Source organism: Lucilia sericata, unplaced genomic scaffold (assembly GCF_015586225.1).
Source record: "Lucilia sericata isolate MDLA Ls3-8-SP2 unplaced genomic scaffold, ASM1558622v1 Contig000995F_arrow, whole genome shotgun sequence".
Classification (NCBI taxonomy): domain Eukaryota; kingdom Metazoa; phylum Arthropoda; class Insecta; order Diptera; family Calliphoridae; genus Lucilia; species Lucilia sericata.
Window position 1 is genome coordinate 24,736 of NW_023994978.1, and position 20,968 is coordinate 45,703.

The window sequence follows — 20,968 nt, forward strand, 5'->3', positions numbered from 1 at the left end:
GTTCTGTTCTAGTTCTGTTCTAGTTCTGTTCTAGTTCTGTTCTAGTTCTGTTCTAGTTCTGTTCTAGTTCTTGTTCTAGTTCTGTTCTAGTTCTGTTCTAGTTCGGTTCTAGTTCTGTTCTAATTCATGTTCTAGTTCTGTTCTAGTTCTGTTCTAGTTCTGTTCTAGTTCTGTTCTAGTTCTGTTCTAGTTCTGTTCTAGTTCTGTTCTAGTTCTGTTCTAGTTCTGTTCTAGTTCTGTTCTAGTTTCTGTTCTAGTTCTGTCTGTTCTAGTTCTAGTTCTGTTCTAGTTCTGTTCTAGTTCTGTTCTAGTTCTGTTCTAGTTCTGTTCTAGTTCTGTTCTAGTTCTTATCTAGTTCTGTTCTAGTTCGGTTCTAGTTCTGTTCTAGTTCTGTTCTAGTTCTGTTCTAGTTCTGTTTCTGTTTCAAGTTCTGTTCTAGTTCTGTTCTATTTTTGTTGTAGTTCTGTTGCAGTTCTGTTGTAGGTCTGTTCTAGTTCTTTCTAGTTCTGTTCTAGTTCTGTTCTAGTACTGTTCTAGTTCTGTTCTTGCTCTGTTCTAGTTCTGTTCTAGTTCTGTTCTAGTTCTGTTCTAGTTCTGTTCTGTTTCTAGTTCTGTTCTGTTCTAGTTCTGTTCTAGTTCTGTTCTAGTTCTGTTCTAGTTCTGTTGTAGTTCTGTTCTAGTTCTGTTGTAGTTCTGGTGTAGTTCTGTTGTAGTTCTGTTGTAGTTCTGTTGTAGCTCTGTTCTAGTTCTAGTTCTTTCTAGTTCTGTTCTAGTCTGTTCAGTTGTTCTAGTTCTGTTCTATTTCTGTTCTAGTTCTGTTCTAGTTCTGTTTAGTTCTGTTCTGTTCTGTTCTAGTTCTGTTCTAGTTCTGTTCTAGTTCTGTTCTAGTTCTGTTCTAGTTCTGTTCTAGTTCTGTTCTAGTTCTGTCTAGTTCTGTTCTAGTTCTGTTCTAGTTCGGTTCTAGTTCTGTTCTAGTTTCTGTTTCTAGTTCTGTTCTAGTTCTGTTCTAGTTCTGTTCTAGTTCTGTTCTAGTTCTGTTCTAGTTCTGTTCTAGTTCTGTTCTAGTTCTGTTCTAGTTCTGTGTCTAGTTCTGTTTTAGTTCTGTTTCTAGTTCTGTTCTAGTTCTGTTCTAGTTCTGTTCTAGTTCTGTTCTATTTCTGTTCTAGTTCTGTTTCTAGTTCTATTCTAGTTCTGTTCTAGTTCTTTTCTAGTTCTGTTCTACTAGTTCTTTCTTAGTTCTGTTCTAGTTCTGTTCTAGTTCTGTTCTAGGTTCTGTTCTAGTTCTGTTCTAGTTCTGTTCTAGTTCTGTTTCTAGTTCTGTTCTAGTCTGTTCTAGTTCTGTTCTAGTTCTTGTTCTAGTTCTGTTCTAGTTCTGTTCTAGTCTGTTCTAGTTCTAGTTATAGTTCTGTTCTAGTTCTGTTCTAGTTATGTTCTAGTTCTGTTCTAGTTCTGTTCTAGTTCTGTTCTAGTTCTGTTCTAGTTCTGTTCTAGTTCTGTTCTAGTTCTGTTCTAGTTCTGTTCTAGTCTATTCTAGTTCTGTTCTAGTTCTGTTCAAGTTCTGTTCTAGTTCTGTTCTAGTTCTGTTCTAGTTCTGTTCTAGTTCTGTTCTAGTTCTGTTCTAGTGCTGTTCTAGTTCTGTTCTAGTTCTGTTCTAGTTTTGTTCTAGTTCTGTTCTTGTTCTGTTCCAGTTCTGTCCCATTTCTGATCCAGTTCTGTTGGTTGATCTATTCTTACAGAAAAATTTTACACTTTATAAGAAAATTTTCTTAATATCTATTCTTTTATAAGTGACATAATATAGATTTTAAATAGGATCTCAAATATAGTATAAAAAATCATTTGTCTTTGACACACAAAATATTTTCTTTTCAAAAATGTTCATAAAATTTTGGCACAAATATAAATTACACGTATAAAAATCTTTGCAAAAGAATCACTTTATTTCAAAAATAAAGAGCATGAAATAAAATATTTAAATTTAAAAATAATTACAAAGACATGCTGTCTCAAAAATTTGTGTTTATAATAAAATAAGTTGTTAATATTTCTTATAACAATTGACAACTATATAAATTTTAATAAATCTTATTAAATTATAAAAATATTAACAAAATTTTTAATCTTTTACAAAAGACCTTTCACACGACTGTAATCTTTAAATAATAAACAATTCCCCCAACTAATTATTAGTAGTGATAATAATTTGAAATAAATTTAAAAAAAAGAAATATTAAATTAAAACTCATTAAAAATACCTGCTGGTTTCAAGATTTGAACAAAAAATATCCCAAAGTTTCTCACAAGATTCACATTTACTATCTCTCTCACTCTGTGTATCTCTCAAAAATCAGGCTGGGTTTTCTCATTGATCATAGTAATTTCTCTGCACTCTCTTTTACTCTCTCATTTATGCTGCTGTTTATGATACTTTCAATTTTTATATTTAAAATTTCCCATCAATGTTGAAAAACTCAACAGTTTATCGCGTATAGTCAAAGCGTATATACGTTCGCGTGAATTTTCTCAAGAACTTAGAGATTCAATCTATTTTGATTTCTATTCAAGAAAACGCGTGTAATTTTTAATTTATAAAAAATATTTTTAATAAAAAGAAATTTTGAAAACAACCCCCCTCTCTTTATGGGAAAACATACATACAAAGACATCAACAATAAACTTAATTGAAAATAATGACAAACAATTCTTTAAATATATGAAAATAAATAAAAATTTAAGTGTCGCGCGTAAATTTCTAAAGTGAATTTAAAACGTAACGGTTTATTTTCGTCGTCGAACTCTTAGCAAAAGTAAAATGTGAAGAAAATTAAAAATAATATAAACAAATAAAAAAGTGTCAAAACAAACTAAATATTTTTAATAAAATTGAATTAAAAGAAATTTTTTAAATAAAAATTGTGTTAAAGTGAAAAACATTATAAACAAAAACAAAGGATTTTTTTTCAAAAATTGTGTATTAAAATTTTATGGTAAATAATTTTGTTAAATTTTAAGAAATTTAAAGGAAAAATTCCTATTCTTAACAGCAATTTTCCTATAGAAAAGTTGTCCGAATCTGAGCAACTTTTCCAGCACAAAAGTGATCAGTTCAAGAGCAACTTTTTATACAGAAAAGTGATCAAACTAAGTGCCACTTTGCCTATAGAAAAGTGGTCAAAGTCTGTACTATTTTCTTATACAGAAGTGATCAGAATCAACTTTTTCTATATAAAATTTGCCGGTTTCTGAGCAATTTTTTTCGGTAGAAAAATTGTTAGTTTCCGAGCACTTTTTCTAGAGAAAAATTTTTTATTTCTGAGAAACTTTTTCTTTAGAAAAGTTGTCTGTTTATGAGCAACTTTCTGTTATAAAGTTGTCAAGGTCTGAGCAACTTTCTATAGAAAAGTTGACAGTTTCTGAGCAACCTTGTCTATAGAAAATTTGTCAGTTTCTAATCAACCTTTTCTATTAAAAAGATATCAGTTTCTGAGAAACTTTTTCTATATAAAAGTTGTGATTTTCTGAGCAATTTTTTCTATATTAGAACAGAATTGAACTAAACTAGAACTGACCTAGAGCTGAACTAGAGCTGAACTAGAGCTGAACTAGAACTGAACTAGATCTAAACTAGAACTGACCTAGAGCTGAACTAGAGCTGAACTAGATCTAAACTAGACTGAACTAGGACTGAACTAGAACTGACTGGAACTGAACTAGAACTGAACTAGAACTGAACTAGAACTGAACTAGAACTCAATAGACTGAACTAGAACTGAACTAGACTGAACTAGATCTGAACTAGAACTGACTAGACTGAACTAGAACTGAACTAGAACTGAACTAGAACTGAACTAGAACTGAACTAGAACTGAACTAGAACTGAACTAGAACTGAACTAGAACTGAACTAGAACTGAACTAGAACTGAACTAGAACTGAACTAGAACTGAACTAGAACTGAACTAGAACTGAACTAGAACTGAACTAGAACTGAACTAGAACTGAACTAGAACTGAACTAGAACTGAACTAGAACTGAACTAGAACTGAACTAGAACTGAACTAGAACTGAACTAGAACTGAACTAGAACTGAACTAGAACTGAACTAGAACTGAACTAGAACTGAACTAGAACTGAACTAGAACTGAACTAGAACTGAACTAGAACTGAACTAGAACTGAACTAGAACTGAACTAGAACTGAACTAGAACTGAACTAGAACTGAACTAGAACTGAACTAGAACTGAACTAGAACTGAACTAGAACTGAACTAGAACTGAACTAGAACTGAACTAGAACTGAACTAGAACTGAACTAGAACTGAACTAGAACTGAACTAGAACTGAACTAGAACTGAACTAGAACTGAACTAGAACTGAACTAGAACTGAACTAGAACTGAACTAGAACTGAACTAGAACTGAACTAGAACTGAACTAGAACTGAAGTAGAACTGAACTAAAACTGAACTAGAACTGAACTAGAACTGAACTAAAACTGAACTAGAACTGAACTAGAACTGAACTAGAACTGAACTAGAACTGAACTAGAACTGAACTAGAACTGAACTAGAACTGAACTAGAACTGAACTAGAACTGAACTAGAACTGAACTAGAACTGAACTAGAACTGAAATAAAACTGAAATAGAACTAACTAGATTAACTAGACCTAAACTAGAACTGAAATAGAACTGAACTAGAATTGAACTAGAACTGAACTATAACTAAACTAGAACTAAACTAGAACTGAACTAGAACTGAACTGGTACTGAACTTGAACTGAACTAGAACTAAACTAGAACTGAACTAGAACTGAACTAGAACTGAACGAGAACTGAACTAGAACTGAACTAGAACTGAACTAGAACTGAACTAGAACTGAACTAGAACTGAACTAGAACTGAACTAGAACTGAACTACAACTGAACTAGAACTGAACTAGAACAGAACTAGAACTAACTAACACTAAACTAGAACTAAACTAGAAATAAACTAGAACTAAACTAGAACTAAACTAGTACTAAACTAACACTAAACTAGAACTAAAATAGAACTAAACTAGATTAACTAGAACTGAACTAGAACTGAACGAGAACTAAACTAAACTAGAACTGAACGAGAACTAAACTAAACTAGAACTGAACGAGAACTAAACTAAACTAGAACTAAACTAGAACAGAACTATAACTGAACTAGGACTGAACTAGAATGAACTAGAACTGAACTAGAACTGAACTAGAACTGAACTAGAACTGAACTAGAACTGAACTAGAACTGAACTAGAACTGAACTAGAACTGAACTAGAACTGAACTAGAACTGAACTAGAACTGAACTAGAACTGAACTAGAGCTGAACTAGAACTGAACTAGAACTGAACTAGAACTGAACTAGAACTGAACTAGAACTGAACTAGAACTGAACTAGAACTGAACTAGAACTGAACTAGAACTGAACTAGAACTGAACTAGAACTGAACTAGAACTGAAATAGAACTGAACCAGAACTAGAATCTGAGCAACTTTTTGTATAGAAAATTGCTCAGAATCTGAGCAACTTTTTCAATAGAAAATTCGACGAAATTTCAACCACTTTTTCTATATAATATTAGTAAGATTCAAAGCAACTCTTCGTTTGAAATATATGTATATGAACAGAAAAGTTGTCCGAATCTTACATTTATTTAACACTACAAGTGTTCGTTTTACATATAATTGCTACTTTAATACTCAATTAATTTGTAGGTCTTATCAGTTTTATAAATTACAATAATCAAGTAAAATTACATTTAAAAAGCAACAAAGATAGATCACTTAAGGGATCATTTATAAATGATTAAATATTATCATCATCATTTTAGAAAGAACAGACAGACAGACAAAAAAAGTTTTAAAATAAACAAAATAATTACAAGCAATTCTAGTGGATTATCTGGCATGAATGGAAACTTTAACAAATTGTAAAGTACTCAAGCAATCATTTAAAGAACTGGGGGAAACTTTGTACTATCTTAAGGGGGGAACATAAATACTTTCACTGGCTAATTTTCAACTTCAAAGTAATCCTACAAATGACATACATTTCAATTTACACCAGGAAGCATAAATACGTTTTTTTATGAGAGTTGTTTTAAAAAATTTGCTGTAAATTTTGCTTATTTTCGCACTCATTTTCCGTATTTTTCGTTTAAATTTTAATTTTCAACTGCGTATTTATATTTTGCTGTTAAAAATACAATTTCCAAAAATATACATATTTAGTTTTTTGTTTTTAGTTGTGTAGTATTTATGTTGTTATAGTTTATTATATAATTTTCCATTTACATGTGGTTTTCTTTAGGAAAATTATTTATGTTTTTGGCGGACTGCGCAAATATTGTAAAATGATGGGGTACAGTTGTTTTATATAGTTTTAGCGAAATTATTATTATGTTTTTCTACTTTTGGGTGGAAAATTAATTTTAATGTTGTCTCTGTTTATATAAAGAGTATATTGAAATATATTAATATAATAATAATATTTTATGCTTAGCAATAATTCTTTATTAAATTGTTTAAAATTTACATAAACTTGGAGAGCTATAAAAGTTGTACAGCAGCTGCACGATCATAAACTTTTCTATAAGAAAAAGCTGCTCAGAATCTGACAACTTCCTTATAGGAAAAAGTTGTTCAGAAACTAGTTAATCTAGTTTTGTTATAGTTTAGTTCAGTTCTAGTTTAGTGTTAGTTTAGTGCTAGTTCAGTTCTAGTTCAGTTCAGTTCCAGTTCAGCTCTAGTTTAGTTCTAGTTTAGTTCTAGTTCAGTTCTAGTTCAGTTCTAGTTTAGTTCTAGTTCAGTTCTAGTTCAGTTCTAGTTTAGTTCTAGTTCAGTTCTAGTTCAGTTCTAGTTCAGTTCTAGTTCAGTTCTAGTTCAGTTCTAGTTCAGTTCTAGTTCAGTTCTAGTTCAGTTCTAGTTTAGTTCTAGTTCAGTTCTAGTTCAGTTCTAGTTAATCTAGTTTAGTTCTAGTTCAGTTTTAGTTAAGTGTTAGTTTAGTGCTAGTTCAGTTCTTGTTAATCTAGTTTAGTTCTAGTTCAGTTCTAGTTAAGTTCTAGTTCAGTTCTAGTTCAGTTCTAGTTCAGTTCTAGTTCAGTTCTAGTTCAGTTCTAGTTCAGTTCTAGTTCAGTTCTAGTTCAGTTCTAGTTCAGTTCTAGTTCAGTTCTAGTTCAGTTCTAGTTCTAGTTCAGTTCTAGTTCAGTTCTAGTTCGGTTCTAGTTCAGTTCTAGTTCAGTTCTAGTTCAGTTCTGGTTAATCTAGTTTAGTTCTAGTTCAGTTCTAGTTCAGTTCTAGTTCAGTTCTAGTTCAGTTCTAGTTCGGTTCTAGTTCAGTTCTAGTTCAGTTCTAGTTCAGTTCTAGTTCAGTTCTAGTTCAGTTCTAGTTCAGTTCTAGTTCAGTTCTGGTTAATCTAGTTCAGTTCTAGTTCAGTTCTAGTTTAGTTCTAGTTCAGTTCTAGTTTAGTTTTAGTTCAGTTCAAGTTCAGTTCCAGTTCAGCTCTAGTTTAGTTCTAGTTCAGTTCTAGTTTAGTGTTAGTTTAGTGCTAGTTCAGTTCTAGTTTAGTTCTAGTTCAGTTTAAGTTCAGTTCCAGTTCAGCTCTAGTTTAGTTGTAGTTCAGTTCTAGTTTAGTGTTAGTTTAGTGCTAGTTCAGTTCTAGTTTAGTTCTAGTTCAGTTTAAGTTCAGCTCCAGTTCAGCTCTAGTTTAGTTGTAGTTCAGTTCTAGTTTAGTTTTAGTTTAGTTCTAGTTCAGTTCTAGTTTAGTGTTAGTTTAGTGCGAGTTCATTTATAGTTCAGTTCTAGTTTAGTTCTAGTTTAGTTTTAGTTCAGTTCTAGTTCAGTTCTAGTTCAGTTCTAGTTCAGTTCTAGTTCAGTTCTAGTTCAGTTCTAGTTCAGTTCTAGTTCAGTTCTAGGTCAGTTCTAGTTCAGTTCTAGTTCAGTTCTAGTTCAGTTCTAGTTCAGTTCTAGTTCAGTTCTAGTTCAGTTCTAGTTCAGTTCTAGTTCAGTTCTAGTTCAGTTCTAGTTCAGTTCTAGTTCAGTTCTAGTTCAGTTCTAGTTCAGTTCTAGTTCAGTTCTAGTTCAGTTCTAGTTCAGTTCTAGTTCAGTTCTAGTTCAGTTCTAGTTCAGTTCTAGTTCAGTTCTAGTTCAGTTCTAGTTCAGTTCTAGTTCAGTTCTAGTTCAGTTCTAGTTCTAGTTCAGTTCTAGTTCAGTTCTAGTTCAGTTCTAGTTCAGTTCTAGTTCAGTTCTAGTTCAGTTCTAGTTCAGTTCTAGTTCAGTTCTAGTTTAGTTCTAGTTCAGTTCTAGTTCAGTTCTAGTTCTAGTTCAGTTCTAGTTCAGTTCTAGTTCAGTTCTAGTTCGGTTCTAGTTCAGTTCTAGTTCAGTTCTAGTTCAGTTCTAGTTCAGTTCTGGTTAATCTAGTTTAGTTCTAGTTCAGTTCTAGTTAAGTGTTAGTTTAGTGCTAGTTCAGTTCTAGTTTAGTTCTTGTTAATCTAGTTTAGTTCTAGTTCAGTTCTAGTTCAGTTCTAGTTCAGTTCTAGTTCAGTTCTAGTTCAGTTCTAGTTCAGTTCTAGTTCAGTTCTAGTTCAGTTCCAGTTCAATTATAGTTCTGTTCTAGTTCGGTTGTAGTTCCGATCTAGTTCAGTCAGATTATAATATTTTTTCTATAGGAAAACTTTTTTCCCATTTTCCTATAGATAAAGTTTGTCAGATTCTGACCACTTTTCTATGGGAAAAGTTTGTCAGATTCTGACCACTTTTCTATGGGAAAAGTTTGTCAGATTCGGACCACTTTTCTATAGAAAAAGTTTGTCAGATTCTTACCACTTTTCTATGGGAAAAGTTTGTCAGATTTCGACTACTATTTTGATCACTTTTTTATACAAAAACTTTGTCATTTTCTGACATCTCTTTTGAAGGAAAAGTTTCCCAGATCTTTCAAAAAATTTTCTATAATTAAGGTTATGCAGTTTAAAACATTTTCTCTATACGAAGCTATATTATTGTTATGTCAAGTGTCATATATTTGACACTTCCTTAAATGAACTCTTTTTTAGCCCTCTAAACGGGGTTTTTGTTTAAAAAAATGTTTACAATTAAAATAGTATAGATTTCTTTAAATATTGAGTTAAGGTTTATTTCCTTACTCAAGTGTCTAAAGAAAATTTGACAGTTTAAAAGTCAAACTACCTGTCAAGTTGTTGTTCTTTTGCTGTAAAGAAGTTTATTTGACGTTTAACGTTTATAAAAAAGAAATAAAACATATGTATGTGTTAAGAAAGAAGGGGAAGAAACATGAAATACGTTTTCAACTAAACATTAGAAAACATGTGTAGAAATATGGCTGCTCGGCTCCATTTTCAAATATTTATGTTGAAGTAGTAGTTTTGAGTTTTGTGGGTCATCCATCAGCACATTTCTTAATTAAAAAAGTTCTGCTTTTTGTGTGAACTACTTTGGGAGTCTCGCCGCTCTCTATAGTTTTATTATAAATGTTTATATGACAAAACAGTTTCTAATAAAAAAAAATTTATTATTATTATTGTTAAAGATTTTGAGTAGCAAAAAACACAAATTTACTTAAACAAAATTAAATTGAAATTGATTTATATGATAAATAATAACAAATGTTGAACATTTGAGTTTTTTTGATGGTTTATTAGTTTGTAGGATGGACAGAAACGTTATGAATTTAAAAAAAAATTTAACGGCGTCTAAATTTCAAATTTAATTTTAAAGTTGGCCGGTCGCTCTCCTACTGAAAAGTGTTTGGGGCAACTTTTAGCAATCGTAACCATAAACTTAACCCTGACAAATGGTATTGAAGGCATCGACATTTTCTTGAAAATAAGAAACAAACATTTTATTGGCTCATTATTTAATTGGTTTTTGATTTTTATAATTTTTTATATATAGAAGTATTTTAAAATGTTTTTTTTCTTAACGATTGCTGTTGATTGACGTCTTTGATTAATTTAATTTGCATATTTTTTTATAAATATTTAAAAATTTTCTTTTATGGCGTTTTATAAAAAGGAAAATCTATATTAATTTACTGCTTATAGAGGGTATTAAAACAAAGAAATGAGGAAATTGAAATATTGAAAAAAAAAAATCTTAAAAATATAAAAATGTTCAAAGTTTGAGGGCCTTTAGCAAAGACATATATTAAGGGATTTGAAAAATATTTTGCTATATAAAAGCTAATGTGATCTACTATCATATAACTTTGACAAATTTTCCATTTTTAGCAAAAACCCCAATTTTGAGAGATTTAAAAATAACTCCTAAAACAATGAAATTATTCAAAGTTTGAGGGCCTTTAGAAACATTATATATTAAGGGATTTGAAATATATTTTGCTATATAAAAGCTAATGTTATCTTCTATCATATAACCAAGAAAAACTTACCACTTTTTGGCAAAACGCCAATTTTAAGAGATTTAAATATGAATTATAAAATTATAAAAATTTTCGAAAAGTTTGAAATTATTCAAAGTTTGAGGGCCTTTAGCAAAGACATATATTAAGGGATTTGAAAAATATTTTGCTATATAAAAGCTAATGTGATCTACTATCATATAACTTTGACAAATTTTCCTTTTTTAGCAAAAACCCCAATTTTGAGAGATTTGAAAATAACTCCTAAAACTATGAATTTTTCAAAGTTTGAGGGCCTTTAGAAACAATATATATTAAGGGATTTGAAATATATTTTGCTATATAAAAGCTAATGTTATCTTCTATCATATAACCAAGAGAAACTTACCACTTTTTGGCAAAACGCCAATTTTAAGAGATTTGAATATGAATTCTAAAATTATAAAAATGTTCAAAAAGTTTGAAATTAGTCAAAGTTTGAGGGCCTTTAGCAAAGACATATATTAAGGGATTTGAAAAATATTTTGCTATATAAAAGCTAATGTTATTATCTATCATATAACCATGAAAGAGTTTACACTTTTTAACAAAAACGCCAATTTTGAGAGATTTGAAAATAACTTCTAAAACAATGAAATTATTCAAAGTTTGAAGGCCTTTAGAAACAATATATATTTAGGGATTTTAAAAATATTTTGCTATATAATAGCTAAAGTTCCCGTCTTTCATATAACCTAGAAAAATGTTGCACTTTTTTGCAAAAACACCAATTTTGAGAGATTTGAAAATAAATTCTAAAATTATAAAAATTTTAAAAAAGTATGAAATTATTCAAAGTTTGAGGGCCTTTAGCAAAGTCATATATTAAGGGATTTGAAAAATATTTTGCTATATGACAGCTAATGTGATCTTCTATTATATAACCTAGAAAAATGTTCAGCTTTTTGGCAAAACGCAAATTTTGAGAGATTTGAAAAAAATTCTAAAATTATAAAAATTTTCAAAAAGTTTGAAATTATTCAAAGTTTGAGGCCCTTTAGCAAAGACATATATTAAGGGATTTCAAAAATATTTTGCTATATAAAAGCTAATGTTATTGTCTTTCATGTAACCAAGAAAAACTTTCCACTTTCTAACAAAATCTTTAGTTAAACAATAGAAAAACTTTTATTGACTATTAAAAACTTATAAAAAATCGTTTTAAACCCCTTTTCTTTACTATCAGACAAATATCACTTCTTTTTCAACTCCTTTAATATTCCTACAACACCATATGTAACTCATATGTTTATCAGTAAAAGCTCCAAACAATTCATATAGCCCAACCTACAACACTTCACCAACCAAAACTTTACACACATTTCCGTCATGATCATCACAAACAAAATATATTCCCATCTTTCCAGAATATTTCACAGCCTGCCATAATCATAAAATAAACTTTTCTCTTTTTTTCTTGCTGCTGTTGTAAAAATATAAATAAAACAAATTTAAAAGAACTAAAAATAACATTATTTTATTGTAAAAACTATAAACTTTTATGGGGATTAAAATTTTTTCCATAATTTATTTATTTTGCTGCATTTCCGTTTTAATATTAAAACTTATTTTTTGTGTCCTATTTTTTTTGTTCTTTCATTGCAGACATTATTATCGGAATCAACAACAGATGATCAACATTGGCCCAAAGAATTAATATTATTGAGAGAGAAATTTACGGCTAAAAGTCAATTGGAAATTGCACAATTACAAATTAAACATGCTGATGAGGTATGTTAATAAATTAGAGTGATCGTGTAATGATCAACAACTTTTTTAAAGGAAAAGTGTATGATCAGTTAGTGATTAACAACTTTTTTAAAGGAAAATTGGGATCAGTTACTGATCAACAACTTTTCTATAGGAAAGTTTGAGATCAGTTACTGATCAACAACTTTTCTATAGGAAAGTTTGAGATCAGTTACTGATCAACAACTTTTCTATAGGAAAGTTTGAGATCAGTTACTGATCAACAACTTTTCTATAGGAAAGATTGAGATCAGTTACTGATCAACAACTTTTCTATAGGAAAGTTTGAGATCAGTTACTGATCAACAACTTTTCTATAGGAAAGTTTGAGATCAGTTACTGATCAACAACTTTTCTATAGGAAAGTTTGAGATCAGTTACTGATCAACAACTTTTCTATAGGAAAGTTTGAGATCAGTTACTGATCAACAACTTTTCTATAGGAAAGTTTGAGATCAGTTACTGATCAACAACTTTTCTATAGGAAAGTTTGAGATCAGTTACTGATCAACAACTTTTCTATAGGAAAGTTTGAGATCAGTTACTGATCAACAACTTTTTTATAGGAAAGTTTGAGATCAGTTACTGATCAACAACTTTTCTATAGGAAAGTTTGAGATCAGTTACTGATCAACAACTTTTCTATAGGAAAGTTTGAGATCAGTTACTGATCAACAACTTTTCTATAGGAAAGTTTGAGATCAGTTACTAATCAACAACTTTTCTATAGGAAAGTTTGAGATCAGTTACTGATCAACAACTTTTCTACAGGAAAAGTGTGTGATCAGTTATTGATCAACAAATATTCTATAGGAAAGTGTGAGATCAGTTACTGATTAACAACTTTTCTACAGGAAGATTGTGTGATCAGTTATTGATCAACAACTTTTCTATAGGAAAAGTCTGTGATCAGTTACTGATCAAAAACTTTTCTATAGGAAAGTGTGAGGAAAAGAGTGTGATCAGTTACTGATCAGCAGCTTTACAATAGGAAAAGTGTGTGATCAGTTACTGATCAACAACTTTTCTATAGGAAAGTGTGAGATCAGTTACTGATCAGCAACTTTTCTATAGGAAAGTGTGAGATCAGTTACTGATCAGCAACTTTTCTATAGGAAAGTGTGAGATCAGTTACTGATCAGCAACTTTTCTATAGGAAAGTGTGAGGAAAAGAGTGTGATCAGTTACTGATCAGCAACTTTACTATAGGAAAAGTGTGTGATCAGTTACTGATCAACAACTTTTCTAAAGGAAAAGTGTGATCAGTTACTGATCAACAACTTTTCTAAAGGAAAAGTGTGATCAGTTACTGATCAACAACTTTTCTATAGGAAAATGTGAGATCAGCTACTGATCAACAACTTTTTTATGGGAAAGTGTAAGATCAGTTACTGATCATCAACTTTTCTATAGGAAAGTGTGAAGAAAAGAGTGTGATCAGTTACTGATCAACAACTTTTCTATAGGAAAGTGTGAGATCAGTTACTGATCAACAACTTTTCTACAGGAAGATTGTGTGATCAGTTATTGATCAACAACTTTTCTATAGGAAAATGTGAGATCAGCTACTGATCAACAACTTTCCTATAAGAAAAGTGTGTGTGATCAATTACTGATCAACTACATTTCTATAGAGATTCTCTATTTGTAAAAATTTTATTCTCTTTATATTATTTATGTTCTGTTCTCTCTCTTCCAGATGTCTCGCTTAAAGCAAGACTATGAAAAACAACTAAATCGCAAGAACAAACGTCATTCTACGTTTGATTCTGTACGCGATTTTGACAAACTACTCAGTGAACGTGACAGTTTGCGTGAGTTGTCAAAAGCTTTCAGACAAGTACTCTCTGAATTGCTGAAGTGTGTAGCTAACTGTGAAAATGATATAACTGAAAACTTAGCTGAAGAAGTACAACGTCTTTTATCCTGTAATCGTACCCTAGAAGAACATGCTCTGGAAGACTTTACCCTTAATTCCTCCCTGATAAATGATACTTTAAATACCAGTAAATTACGTATGATACCAGATGTACAAAGTCTGCTGGAAGTAGTAGAAGATCCTAGTTTGGTGCAGTATGTTAGTGAGAAAAATGCTGATATTAGTGAAGATTTTGATCTTAAAGATTGTTTAGAACGTTTAAGATCAGAAGCTTCTTTCCTGTTGCATTTATCGGAGGAAGTAGTAAAGAAACATGACAGCAAAGAGAGAAGAGAAAGTTTCTCTAGTGAGCGTGAGAAACATGATAGTGAACAAGAGGATGGTTTGAAAATGCAACAACAACGTAAATTTATACGTGTTAATTCGCTAAATGAACAACAATTACCCACTCACCAATCTTCTCTCATACAACAAGCTCAAAATCTTACTTCTCTACCACCCGATCTAAATAAATTCTATTTGGATAATAACTCCTGCAGTACTAATAATGCCTCTGAATTGAATTTCCAATTGGTAGAATTAAAAAATCGTTTGGTTAAATCTGAAAATGATCGTTTGCGTCTACAACAAGAATTAGATCATACCATATCACGTAACTCAGATTTGGGACAAGAACTGCAGCATTTAAGAGATCAATTGTCACATTTAAGTTCTTTAAATAATGTAGAATATAATGAAGGTTATGGCTTGGGTTCCATGAAATCTCCTCAACGTTTATCTCACTCCGAACATTCTTCCTCCAGTTTTGCTTTGTTGCAGGAAAAGGCCAGAAATATTCTATCGACTCCTACTCAGAAACAACAGAATAATGATTCTACTGTCCAGCTACTGCAAATGATTGAAGATTTTTGCCGTGAGGGTGATAAAGTGGTGGAATGCAGTAAAAAAGATCGTGAAGATTTACAGTCCCAGGTAAGTTTTTACTTTTTAAATGTGAAAAAAAATCAAGTAGTTTTGTAAATACTGTTGCAAAAAGTAAATATCGTAACGATAAAGTGTGAGCATGCCCTGTAATAACTAGCAAAACAAATGTAGTTTGAGGATATATAACACCGTACAACAAATTGGGAAAAATTGTTGCACACATGAGCAAGACCATATACATTCGAAACTACATACTTGATATAGTTATACTACATTTTCGGTTTTTTATTTTCTGATCGTTTCTTCCTTTAAAAGGACTTTAAAGTTTGAAAGGAAGAGTAGGTATAATTATATTTAGCTAAAATTTGGTTTGGTGTAGTGGGTCAATATGGGTATCCACTGAAAGAGGAGAACAACAGTATTTTTACGAATAAAATAGTTTTAAAATGTTGGAATAAAAAAACGAAAAAAATGTCCTTTAAAATTTTAATCCTTTAATATCCCTATTTTTTATAGTCAGTTTTTTTAGAAAAAAATATATGACAAATTTAATAATATGGAGTTCCAGAATCCATAATTTCATGTTCTTATCTTTATTAGTTTTTTGTAAAAAAATTTTAAAGTTATGTTATATTCAAATTAAAAAATATGTTTGTTGAAAATATTTTGTAAATTTATTATTTATACCAGTTGCTTAATGGAGTTCTTATCTAAATGTCTGTTAATTTTTTGTAATAACGTTAAATTGACAGTCTTCAGGCTGAATATCTACCATTTAAACGATAACCGGAGGTTGAGATAACAGGCCTTAAAATATATAACATTTTATTTCGTGTGATTATGACGCACAGTGGGGCAGAATGGAAATTTTTTGGAAATAAATCTGGCATTTCTAAACGGCTGATCCGATCGGGATAAAATTTGGCGTGAGCGTAGCCAAGGAGTATTCGAGTTTAAGTTTTGAAGATGAACCCTGCAGATGCCCCAGGGACGGCGCTGTGGCGGCTCAAAGTAGGGTACCTACGACATGTAAAATTTTTAAACTCGTGCCATTTTTTTGTTTTTCACCCAAATACAAAGATTTTTATATTTTGTGAAAGCGCTCGACGAGGTCTTGAAAAAACATGCTTGGACATACTACTTATCTCTTATAATATCCGAGTTATAGGCATTTAAAAATTTAGTGATACAAAATTTACCATACCTTGGTCCGCCTTTTTTTGAATACCGGGCGTAATTTTGGACCAAATGGACTCAATTTTTTCTTGTTAGTTAGACAACAAAATTTCCAATAATATACAAAAAATTTCAGATCAATATTGTTTACAGATCCAAAAATATACGTTTTTTAATTTAAAAATTCAAAAAATTTTAGATTTTTGGCGTTTTTTTGCCAAAAATGTGTCTTAACTCTTTTATTAAAAAAATAAAATTTTTATTAAGAACATATAACAATTTTATAGTTTTCTAAAAGGTATCTTTACGCAGAACGCTTTGGCGTAAAAAACTTGTCCTATTTTTTGAAAATGTTGCCACTGCGTCCTTCCGAATATGACCTATTTTTTATCAAAACTTCAACTTTGGGCGACATGTTCTAAAATCCCAAAGCTGGGATCAGAAAACTGAAAGCAGTTTTGGAAACCTCAATATGTTTTCTATTTACTCCAAAAGTATTTTCCCAGCCCTGAAAGAAATGTGGACCCTATGGGCAAAAAAGTAAAAAATCCCATTTTTGGGATTTTCATTCCTATTTTTGGGAATTGCGGGATGCCCTTTGACCTTTTCAATTTTTTTTTGCATATTCTTATTTGAAATGACAAATTTAACAAGCGTTGAAAATTTCATTGAGTTTTGTTCATAAATAAAGATTTTGTCATATATTACATATTTGTTTAATTTCTAAAACTATGATTTATATCAAAATTTTAATAGGATCGCAGATAGCTACAACAATTTAGTCCATATTTATCCCTTAATATCATTTTTTAGTTAGATATGGAAATTCTCGACCCTTTACAAAAAATTTCAAGCCAATATCTCAATTACATTCAAAAATATGTTCATTTAAACCTGTGTCCTTTAATTTCATCTTTTTCATATTTTAGTATTAAGTATGACAGAACATACATTTGGTGTTGAATAAAATATTTGGACAATTTTTAAAAATTATGTAGTTAATTATTTTATTATAATATTGTATATAAAATAAAAAAATTATAATTTTATTATGAGCCACGCACAACAACACCTAAATCACCCCACACAAATTACCTTTCCCGCCCACCGAAATATAAAACACAATTTAATACAATATCATCAGTTAGTATAATAGCTTTTTTTATTTGAACTGTTTATCTTAAACATAATACAATTAATTCTTACAACCTACTTATATAGTTAATTCCTAACACTACTTATTTTCTATAAAATAATCTGTCATATCGGTATACATATCCAGAAGGTAATATAAGTCCTTTAAATCTTCCTTGTTTTGAGATGATAGAGTTTCATAACAAATCCATCTTTTTCGCATAGTTGAAAGAACAGGATCAGAAGATAGAAGTAAACTATTAAAAATATCTTCATTCTGTGATTGCCTGGAACATTTTCTTGAGCTGAATAGTTGAACATGCTTAAAATCTCGATTCCTCGCTTCCTGGGCTTCTTCTGTTAACTCTCCAAGTGGAAGAATATTCGATTCAATTATTATTTGACCATGACACAATACTTTGTGTACTGTTGGTGTTAGTTCCCTCCATGGATACAGAGATACAAGTAATTTAGAAATTTCAGATGTGTATTCCCCAAATCGATTTTCATTAATTTTATGTTTACTATTCAGTGCCATTAAAATAGTTTTAACTCTTCGAAGCAACTCCTTGTCGATTCCAGTTATTTTTGAAGTAATTTCAAAATCACGAAAAAACCTTCTCGACGTATTACCGTCATTTGTACTACCGCAACTTGAAAGTGGTTTGTCGATGTTTAATCCCATCTGAACTTTAAATTCTTCTTGGATTCTGCTTTTTTCCGCAGCTCTCAATTCTTCATTATTTTTTGTTGATTTAGTAGGATAATTTGTTTTTTTTTTCCTGGATCGCCTTGTATGATGGTAATATATTGTGTCCTTTTTCATGCAGAGCTTTCCTTAATATTTGGTACTTATTTCGACTGAGACCCAGTTCCAACATAAGCGCTATTGCTTCCTCTTCAGTAAAATTTGATTATGATGTTGGAGTTGGTATACTTTCCACAATTCGCTTAAGTCGTTTTGGTGATGCATTAGGAAGAATAGTTGCAATATGTACGACATCCATATGTTGGTTTTCCTTTTTCAGCATTTCGTTAAATGTATCAGCAATTTCCTCATTTGAGATTGAAAAAAGTTTTTGTGTGACCCTCTTTTTTTACCTTGAACATAAGTCTTCGTATGACTTGCAAGGCGCTCCTATTGATGTGTTGTAAGTTGAGATTTCCGTAGTAGTTTCCATCCAACTACAAAATTTTAATCGAAATTTCTTTTGATTTCCATCCACAGACTTACTTTTTACATCAAAAAGTTTTAAAAAGTTTTCAATTTTTGATATGCCTGTTTTGTCTACTTTTCTACTATATGTAGTTTTTATATAATTTGAAATGTCTTCAATTCTTTCTGGCCCTTTTGAAGATATACTCCATAAAACGGAACACAACTCTTCGTACTTTAATGTAATCTTCATTGTAGATTTATTAAATATGGTACTTAAAATCTGAGAAGTTTACTTATATACCAATTCTTGTCATTTCCGATACAGGTATTCCAAAGTAAAAAATTACGAATTGTCTATCTATTAACATTTAGGACTATATTACTATAACCTGTAATTCAGTCATTGATATTTCTTATTAGTGAATGAATCGAAATTATCATTACCTGTATATTTTTACCTACATGATCATAAACGAAACAGAACGAAATGATCTGTCGAAAAAATTTAGGTAAAAAATAGTTATAAATTTTTGAAAATTTAAGCATAAGCATTATAAGGATAAGCAAACAAATAGGTAAATATAAGATTTAAATATGTGCTGTCATACTTAATACTAAAATATGAAAAAGATGAAATTAAAGGACACAGGTTTAAATGAACATATTTTTGAATGTAATTGAGATATTGGCTTGAAATTTTCTGTAAAGGGTCGAGAATTTCCATATCTAACTAAAAAATGATATTAAGGGATAAATATGGACTAAATTGTTGTAGCTATCTGCGATCCTATTAAAATTTTGATATAAATCATAGTTTTAGAAATTAAACAAATATGTAATATATGACAAAATCTTTATTTATGAACAAAACTCAATGAAATTTTCAACGCTTGTTAAATTTGTCATTTCAAATAAGAATATGCAAAAAAAAATTGAAAAGGTCAAAGGGCATCCCGCAATTCCCAAAAATAGGAATGAAAATCCCAAAAATGGGATTTTTTACTTTTTTGCCCATAGGGTCCACATTTCTTTCAGGGCTGGGAAAATACTTTTGGAGTAAATAGAAAACATATTGAGGTTTCCAAAACTGCTTTCAGTTTTCTGATCCCAGCTTTGGGATTTTAGAACATGTCGCCCAAAGTTGAAGTTTTGATAAAAAATAGGTCATATTCGGAAGGACGCAGTGGCAACATTTTCAAAAAATAGGACAAGTTTTTTACGCCAAAGCGTTCTGCGTAAAGATACCTTTTAGTAAACTATAAAATTGTTATATGTTCTTAATAAAAATTTTATTTTTTTAATAAAAGAGTTAAGACACATTTTTGGCAAAAAAACGCCAAAAATCTAAAATTTTTTGAATTTTTAAATTAAAAAACGTATATTTTTGGATCTGTAAATAATATTGATCTGAAATTTTTTGTATATTATTGGAAATTTTGTTGTCTAACTAATAAGAAAAAATTGAGTCCATTTGGTCCAAAATTACGCCCGATATTCAAAAAAGGCGGACCAAGGTATGGTAAATTTTGTATCACTAAATTTTTAAATGCCTATAACTCGGATATTATAAGAGATAAGTAGTATGTTTTTTCAAGATCTCGTCGAGCGCTTTCACAAAATATAAAAATCTTTGTATTTGGGTGAAAAACAAAAAAATGGCACGAGTTTAAAAATTTTACATGTCGTAGGTACCCTACTTTGAGCCGCCACAGCGCCGTCCCTGGGGCATCTGCAGGGTTCATCTTCAAAACTTAAACTCGAATACTCCTTGGCTACGCTCACGCCAAATTTTATCCCGATCGGATCAGCCGTTTAGAAATGCCAGATTTATTTCCAAAAAATTTCCATTCTGCCCCACTGTGTGACGGTTTAGTGATTAAAACATGCATGTTCCGAAATCTAAAATCGACTTCAGGATAATATGATAAGCGCAATATTATTATAAATACAAATTATAATAGTAAAATATGGCTTGAACTTCCATAATTGACTTATAAAGGTGCAGGCCTTTAATCTATATTTGACTCTAGCCCCTATATGAAGCCACTTTCAAAAAATTAGTTTTTCTTCAATATGTCGCAATTGAAATAAAATTCAACATAAATATTTTATTTGCTAAAGTAAATCACATTTTAAATAAACTCACAACTGGTGTAGGGTATCATATGGTCGGCCCAGTCCGGTTATACTTTCCTACTTGTTTAAATATTTATCTATATCGTGGTTTACTAATTGCACATGATATACCTTCGCCCTTTTGTATATTTAATGAAAACTATATAATAAACTACTTTGAAAACATTATTGGGAGGTCAAAGATATTTTTAAAAGATATATGGAATTTAGAATAGCTATAGAATTCGGAATAATTGTGTTAAATTAAAAAGGAAAATATACTTCCCCAGAAGGTAGTTTTAACATGAAAGGATAAAAAATGCAAGATATCCTTAATCGATTTTTATCCTTTCATATTCTTCAAAGTTTCCACTTTTTTAACTTTTTATCA

At 30.4% G+C, this 20,968-nt stretch overlaps 1 protein-coding gene across 1 annotated transcript in view; it reads left to right on the forward strand.

The window, feature by feature from the left end:
* The window catches only part of LOC119609516 (golgin subfamily B member 1), a 59,109-nt gene that overhangs the window by 13,769 nt on the left and 24,372 nt on the right, over positions 1-20,968 (forward strand). Inside the window, 2 exon segments of the mRNA XM_037964339.1 lie at positions 12,047-12,172; positions 13,890-15,041. Coding sequence (XP_037820267.1) covers positions 12,047-12,172; positions 13,890-15,041 — 1,278 coding nt within the window.